Below are 8,922 nucleotides of genomic sequence, written 5' to 3' on the forward strand. Positions count from 1 at the left end.
TCCAATTGGTAAAGCATTGCATTAGGATCTCCCTGAGTGGGATAACCTGGTGGGCATCATTCTGTTGCAAAATCATAAAAAAATATGCAAATCCAATAAAATGAAACAAAATTCATAAACCTTTGGCATTGCACCGAGTACAAGGAATTCAAAGGAAAGCGGTTGTAGACATTTTACTTTGGATACTTGATTCTTGTTTTTTCACATTTTAATTTGGACAGGTTGAGCAGCTGGGTTGCGCCCAAATCAGATTATTCTACCATAGCACGCAGCTTCAGTGTCCAGTCCGTTTCAGTCACGTACCAATTGGCTGCTTCCTTCCAGTGAGGTAGTAAACAACGGGAACATGCAACTCTTGGAACTTCGACACATGCACATGGTGGGACCTTGGAAAGGACACAAGACGAATTTTAATGGGGCCCCATTTGTCTGTAGGGAGAAGAAATTCAGAAGTTGCAGGAATTCGTTGTTTATTAGCGTTTCCACTGGAATATACATGTGATAGTTGTTACTTGTTAGTGTCAGAAATTTTACCCTTTTGATCGGCTACCAAAACTCAAAATTCCAACAACTTCCAAAGCCACCAAAATGAGAAAGAACCAATCTCAACATAAAAACATTCTTTATCCCAACTTTTTTTTTTTAAATTTGTGCTGTCGAATTGAATTAATCAATTCAATTTATATCTTTTTTTGTCCAATTATCCTTCATAGCTTTTTTTTTTTCTATTTATCAGTTCTTCTACCAAAATTCAATTTATATCTTTTTTTTATGCAATTACCCTTCATAGCTTTTTTTTTTTTTCTGTTTACTTGTTTTTTAGATTTCTAGCTAACCTTTATATAACCCTCAATCTGTTATCATCTTCTTCCACCTATGGGTGTCAATTGAACTGGATTTGGTCCAATCCAATCTGGTCCAACTGAATCCATTACAGATGAACCAAGTTCAATCCAATCCGATGAATGTTTTGGACCATTTTGGACCGGCCAAATTTAATGTCTGGGCCATACAGTCTGTGCAAATCGATTTTAATCTAGATTGGTTCTAATCCAAACCTGGTCCGTTGACACATATATTCTTATCCAGATATTGGTTTAATCCAACTTAATCCATTATAAATTCATTATGCATGGACCAGGTCCAATCCAATTCAATAAATACTTTAGACCATTAAGTCTAGACTAGTCCAATTCAATATCTCATTGGTCCCTCCAATCCATCCAAATTGGTTTTGATGTGAATGGATCCAACCCAAAACTGATCCATTAACACCCCTAGTTTCACTAGAGAGAAGTCTGCGATTATCTTCACAAAATCATTTAACCAATATTGCCTAGCAAAATAGACCAGTGCTGTAAAAATCAGACTGTTGGACTGAATGGTTGAACGATTAGCTGGATCCTGGATGATCCTGTGACATTTTGGGTCCCAGTTTTCACAGTAACAACAGACTAATTAGTAGTCACCAAGTTAACTGGTAAAACTGTAAGCCAGTGAACATACCAGTTTTGTGTCTCATCTGAGTATTACAACATTATCGTGAAATATATATCTATATATATATATATATATATATATATATATATATATATAAAATGGATTCCAAACTTTGTGGGATCAAACCTGTGTGTAAGTGCATACTCTCTCTCTGCAGTAGGGTAAATTCATGTATCATACTCTCTCGAGCTCAAACCTGTCCCATTCTTTAATCTGTATGGTAAATTCATGTCGACCTTTTAGGTTAAAGTTTTTTCAGGTATCATAAATGTCGGCATCATATCAATTGTCTATTAAAAATAATAATCTATTAATCAAAACTCAAAAAAAAAAAAACAAAATCAAAATCATGCAAAACTCGGGAAGGTGACGGTGGAGAGGGATGGAATCAAAAAGAAAAACTAGCCAGTTGTAAGGTGCCAACTAGCTATTTGGTAAGGTCTTCAGCTAGTTGTAAGTTTGTAACGGAGATGTATAGAATCCCTGCACCAGGGTTGAGGGGTTATGGATTTGAGTGATGGGTTATCCTGTTGTGGAGCCCCATGGAGAAAAAATAAATAATTAAATAAAAAGAAAAAATTCTATGCTGCCAGAAAAAACATGATATCAGAATGGTTTTTCACCAAACAAACACCCTCCAATCGATTTGTGATATATCCCACCTAATTGGTAGGGGTGGATTCGAGCCGAGCCGAGCCGAATACTTGGCTATTCGATCTCAGCTCGCTGAAACTGTATTAGGCTCGAACTCGATTCGAGCTAGAGATTTGAGCTTGAGCTCGACTTGGTTCAAAGCTCGCAAGTTCGAGCTCGGCTCGGCTCGGCTCGAGCTCGACTACAAGCCAATTTTTTTTATAAAAAATAAAAAAGGTATACATATAAAAATATTTTTTATTTTACATAAAAATTTTAAATTATAAAAATTATTTATTATATATTTATATGTAATATGTATATATATGTATGTATATAATAATAAATTATTTATTTATTATACTAGGCTCGCAAGCCTCATGAGCCAAACTTCATTGGGCTCGAGCTTGGCTCAATTAGCAAACGAGCCTATATATTAAGCTCGAGCTCGGCTCAAACCTCGGTTTAAACCAAGCCGAGCCGAGCTCAAATAGCTTGTGAGAAGCTCGGCTCGTGGCCACTCCTACTAATTGGTTAATTGATTTTTTGATACTGGTTGATTGATTATGAATTAACTAATATGATAGTCGGACTCAAAGATTAGCTTTTAAATTTGGGCAAAATGTCGGACTCAACCCCCTCGCCATTATTTTGAGCTTACAGAAATTGACAAAACTATCAAAATATCCAACTTTGGCGATTTGAATGGTAAAGTGGCTTCTAAACTTGCCCATTATGTTGCATCTTCAATTCTGATTTTTTAGTTGAAATATATTTTTGAGAAAATATATAATTTTTTATGTTTTTTTTATTTTGGATTTCTTTATATATATATATATATATATATATAATTTTTTTAAAATTTTTATCAGTTTTTTGTGTTTTAAGAAAAAACATTGAGTGTGGTGGGTATACAAATCAAAGTGATTAAGTTGAGGTGGGTGGGCTCTAAGTTCTAACCTACCATTTAAGCAAGATATAAATGATTCGTTCTAGAGTATTCTGGTTAGTATAAAACCACATGTTTCCATCTAAAGGCAATATGATATTTAAAAATGTTGAAACAATGACATCACCAATTTCGATTAACATTCTAACATTGAATTAATGGAGGGAGTGTAGATGCAACAATTTAACATTGCTATTAGTATATAGTAAGGTACTGAACCGCAAAATATAGAGAAGGTTTCAGCAATTTATCCTTAGGCTGTGTTTGGTTTGAATGAAAAGGTAGGGAAAGGTAGGGAAACCTTTACAAATCTTGTATAGGTGTCTTTGTCTTTTCCTTCTTTTCCCTACATTTTCCTTCAAACCAAACATAGCCTTAACATTTTAAGTTTTAATTTGATGTAAAAAAATTTTGAAAGAAAACGGGAAAATAAGAAAAAAAAAGGGAAGAAATTCAATTTCGTGGATCCAAGATTCCAAGAACAAGAGAGAAGATGGTTGGTTATATCATAAATGATTTTATCTAGCAACTATTAAAAGTTAAGAAATTAATAAAAATTAGTATTAATTTGTACTTAGGGATGACCATTTATAAGAGTTAGTATAATTATTATTAATAGGATAATTAGAATTAATAATAATAAATAAAAAGTATAAAAAATAAAATAACCATTTATTAAAAATATAAAATAATAATTATATTTGTATTTACAAAATCAGCATAGGTATTTATCTATTTTTTGTATTTTTCTTATTTTCTTTTGTTTTAAAATATAAAATAATAATTATTGTCACTAACAAAATTGTATATCATTAATCTTACAAAAGAGAGACAATTAAAAGAGAGTTAATGAGAAAGAAAGAGATATCATTTATATTATTAAAGAGAGACAGGGGATGATGTAAGGACGTTTGGGTATTTTAGGCCCCCCCTTAAGGACTAAAGAACTAATGATGCAAAACCCCCCAAAACCCTAATATTAATAAAGTAATAAAATATTATTAAATTAATTATAAGACAATAATAAAATAATAGTACTATAATAAAATATTACCAAAATAATAATAGAAAATAGTGATATTAATTATTAAATATAATAATAATAATAATGTATAAATAAAATATTAATACAATATATTTTGGAGTAGGAAAAATAATAATTATAATAATATTACTCCTAACTAAGTAATAAATAAATAATAAAATAAAAAAGTTAATATTAATAATTAAAAATAAAACATTAATGTAAAATATTCATTATTGATTCCAATTCCAATTCCAAACAAACCAACCAATATCAATTAGAATCCAATAATTATGTATACATATATATAATGTATAACTATATAAAGTTTATAATTGATAAATTTAATATTTTATATTTATATATATTTATTATACATATATGCTTTAAAAATAATTGATTTTTTAAAACTTTTTTTGTCATTTTAAACACAATAAAATGGTTGTAGATTAAATGCAAAGATGGTCCAAAACCCAACATAATAATCATATGCAAAATGTGGATCTAGATTTCATAATCGAATATGGATGTGGATACAATTGGTTCAAATCTGAATTCAAACCATTTACAATCCTACTATCTACATTGTATGAGGTTGGTGTAGATCTGAGCTAGACCTAGCTCAGAAAAAAATAGTTGCTTGAGCCCAAAAATTTGTTGGTTTAGCCAGGTTTAGGCTAAGTTATAAATAATCATCCCTAAGTAGGAGTTTTAAGACATTTATAATCAAGTCTTTATTATTTTAATATTTTAATTAATTTTATAAATTTTAAATGAACTACAAGTGGTTTATTTTATTATTTTTAATATATTTTTTACTTTTTATTATTATTTTATGAATTACTAATTTTTATTAATTAGTTGCTCGATAAAAATTTGCTAAATTAAATTTTATTTATTAGGTTTTACAATTAACCAATTAAAAGGACTTGAATGTCAATCCCCATCCCAACTAAGGATGGATATTATTTTTATTAAAAATTATTAATATATTTAATCTAAATTATTAAATTATTTTTATAACAAATTATTAAAATTATAAATATAATTATCAGTTTCCATTGTTTCACTATTCCTTCACAAATCCCCTGCATCACACGGTCCCCGCCAGTTGCTATTAGTATATAGTAAGGTAATGAACCGCAAAATATAGGGAAGGTTTCAGGCTTTCAGCAATTTATCAAACGGGAAAATAAGAAAAAAAAAAGGGGAAGAAATTCAATTTCGTGGAGCCAAGATTCCAAGAACAAGAGAGAAGATGGTTGGTTATATCATAAATGATTGGAATGATGTTCTGTGAAGTACTCCGCACCATACGGCGTCAGAAGACAGAGACGTACACATTCATCACCATCCGTCCATTTGGGTGGCCCCACACCACCAGATGATCAAGATGTATCAGCATTGATCACCCACGTTGAGAACGAGTGTTCAAACAATAATTCCTCCTATTCCTTCATTTAAAACAGTCGTTTTTATGGTTTTCTGATTTCTGATGCGTCTGTTATTAGACTAATGTTTTTATTACAGATCAAAAGCAGAAACAATTCATCTGATTCCGTTTGTTTCTTCTTCTTCATTCACTCCCCATACAGCTCACCACACACAGTACCCCTCTCCCACTCTCTATATGTCCTCTTTTTGAGCTCTGATCTCAGAGCTCTAATGGCGGCCGACAATGTATTAAAATCCCGAGAGGTATCAGCAATGATAAAACAAGGTTTCATATCCGACCCAACTCTCTGTTTTTCTCCTTCAAGGATGATATCTAGGGTTTCTCCGTCTTCTTCTCCCTCCAAGAGTAGTCCTCCCCCTGCATTCTCCGACAAGATGCGGTCTAGCCCGACCCTCTTCGAAATGATGTCCGAAGAGCAACAGCGAGAAGCCAAGCGTTCCGAGGACAAGCGTCATAAGTTGCAGGAAAGGATTTCGAGGATCTTGGCTGAAGCGCCATTTCAGAACCCCAATTGGGGGAGTGCTGGAGATGTTAAGCTCACGGTTACTTCAAGAGATGGGTTTAGGGTTTCGATGAATGTCCATCGGAGTGTCCTCGCCGATCGGAGCCGGTTCTTTGCGGAGAAGCTGAGGCCAGATGGGGCGATTACTCATTCGGTAGAGATATGCGATTGTGATGATGTCGAAGTTTATGTTGAGACTGTGGTCTTGATGTATTCCGAGGATTTGAAGAAGAGATTGATGAAGGAGGATGTGGGGAAGGTGTTGGGGTTGCTGAAAGTATGTCTCTTTTCTTCTCTCTTGCAACTTCTTTTTTTCCTGTTGTTCTTCTAACTTTCTTGGACCATAGAAAGATCATATTTCATTGTTTTGGTGATATTACTTCTTTTTTCCCTGTAATGGAGGTGGTTTCCAACTATTTGTTTTTACTTGTTAAATTCTCGTATTTAGATTTTTCGTTCTTCTGTAAAGGAATTTCCCACTTTTGTTCTGAAAGTAATTGATGACTAGGGTTACTATGACTAATTTTTGGAGCTCAACTGAAGTTATCTCTCCTCTGGAGGTAATCTGACCCGAACAACTAGTAAAAGAATTGTTATTACCAATAAAGTCTGAAATAAAACCATAATAGTAGTTTTAGTCCTGTAAAGTTGTGAACCCAGAGATCCTTAAGAGAAGCTTGATGGTGAATATCTTACTGAATGATGAAAATAAGAAGTCATGTTCTTTTCTTTTTTTTTTCTCTGTTACAACTGCATCATTACACAGTGAACATTGTATTGCAGGTATCTGCAGCTATCATGTTTGATGCTGGTATAGCGTCATGCCTGGAATATTTGGATGGAGTTCCCTGGTCCGAGGATGAAGAAGAGAAGGTCATCTCTCATCTCGGTCAACTTCAACTTCATAATTCGGTACCAGATGTGCTGAAGCGAATTTCAGTAGATCCATCTACTTCTGCTAGAGCTGATGATATCTTCTTGCGACTGCTGACAGGGGTTCTACAAGCTAAGGATGATAAAGCCAGGCGAGAAATGAAAACTTTGATATCTGGATTGCTCAGAGAAAACACAAACCACCTTGGTCATAACGTTGACCGACTTGATGTCTCCAAGGAAACTCTTTACCATCTTTGCCACAGATGTCTCAGTTCTCTTATCCTTTGCTTATCTGAGGCAGCAAGCTTGGATGAGAGCAGGCGGGATCGGGGTGTCCTAATGGCTGAGATAGCTAGAGAAGCTGACAATATGCAGTGGATTGTCGAAATTCTGATTGACAAAAAGATGGGTGACGAGTTTGTAAACTTGTGGGCAGATCAGAAGGAGCTTGCTATCCTCCACTCGAAGATTCCTTCCATGTTCCGGTATGAGATCAGCAGGATAACTGCCCAACTCTGCATTGCGGTGGGGAGGGGACAAATATTGGTATCAAAAGAAGCAAGATTTTCTCTGTTGTCAACATGGTTAGAAGCTCTCTATGAAGATTTTGGATGGATGAGGAGGGCTTGCAGGTCTGTTGATAAGAAATTGGTGGAGGATGGACTGAGTCAGACAATCCTCACATTGCCAATGGCACAGCAGCAGGCCATCTTATTGAATTGGTTTGACCGATTTTTAAGCAAAGGAGATGATTGCCCCAATATGCAGAGAGCATTTGAAGTCTGGTGGAGAAGAGCTTTTATCAGGCAATATATGGCTGATCAGGATCAGTCGCAGCTGCAGATTACTGTCTGTGATTACCCCACCTGAAGGTATGTGATCTATTCTTCATTTAGCCTTAGACTTCTTTACCATTTACTCTCTCCAAATCACTTGTTGGAGAGAAGTCAAAAAAAGAGAGGAGATTTTTGGCAATGACTATAACTTTGGCACTAAAGAAGGCTATATCAATATCCTGCGTTTTTCTCCTTGCATTCATGTATCAGTTATTTTAACATTTCTAGGTGGGTAGGTGGCATTGATAACTCTAACTGTATAGCTAACTTAACTTTATCCAACAGAAATATCAATCTTGACTGGCTACGGAGATGAGCTCCATCAACTAGAAAGAGTGAGGCTTCCTTCCCCATACTGAAACAGAAGTCTCCAATGTAAATGGGCCTAGGTTCAATTGGAAACAAGTAAAGCTTTGCCAACCCAGTGGAGGGAAACAAAAAAAAGGACACCAATTTGCTGTTAAAGGTGCAAATATATCACGTTCGGATGCAGCTTCAGACCTTCATTTCTGTTACTCTTCAAAGCCTTAGAGGATTATCTATTTTCTACAATGACAAAAGGATGTGATTCAAGATGAGAAGAGGGATTGATGTGGCATTTTTTTTCACATTAATTCTGGAAGAGCTGATACCAACAACTTTGTCATCATCAGTAATGAATTATGGATGGAGGGATACAAATACCAGGGCCTTCAGCCTTGTAGAATCAGATGGATGGTCTAATGGTTGAGATTCACCCTGTTTTTTACTTTTTACTACTGGAGTGTGGCATTTAACTTTAACCAAACTTCTTTTTGTAGTAAAGATTCAGTACTTGAATTGTTGTTGATGGGAAATATCATGCGAGTACGCCCATTTGTTTTCACTATATTAGATGTTAATGTTTGTTTAGAGATGAGTGTTTGTGAATGGTGGCTGAACCTAGACTGGACGCCACCTACCTTCATCAAGTACAGTCCATACTGATTACTGTCTATACAAATGCCAAAGTTTGGCTTTGAGGTCCGGTATACAAAGAGATGCATTTGGCTTTGGCTCCTTTTTAGTTTTAGGGAGAAGTCCCCAAGTTAAAGTGGATTGTGGACCACTGATGGTGGTGTTGGAGTAGAACAAGTGGGTTTGATTGATGGTGCCTGATGGAGTGTA

The 8,922-nt window shown here is 34.6% G+C and overlaps 1 protein-coding gene across 1 annotated transcript; it reads left to right on the plus strand.

Annotated features, from left to right (window-relative positions):
* Nucleotides 1-5,583: 5,583 nt before the first annotated feature.
* On the plus strand, nt 5,584-8,642 carry LOC104599321 (BTB/POZ domain-containing protein). Its single transcript, XM_010261813.3, has 3 exons — nt 5,584-6,341; nt 6,848-7,812; nt 8,062-8,642. Exons 1-2 carry the CDS (start codon nt 5,622-5,624, stop codon nt 7,808-7,810), a joined length of 1,683 nt encoding a protein of 560 aa, XP_010260115.1. The 5' UTR covers nt 5,584-5,621; the 3' UTR covers nt 7,811-7,812; nt 8,062-8,642.
* Nucleotides 8,643-8,922: the final 280 nt, after the last annotated feature.

The sequence above is a fragment of the Nelumbo nucifera genome, chromosome 2, assembly GCF_055504915.1.
Source record: "Nelumbo nucifera cultivar China Antique chromosome 2, China Antique-T2T, whole genome shotgun sequence".
Taxonomy (NCBI): domain Eukaryota; kingdom Viridiplantae; phylum Streptophyta; class Magnoliopsida; order Proteales; family Nelumbonaceae; genus Nelumbo; species Nelumbo nucifera.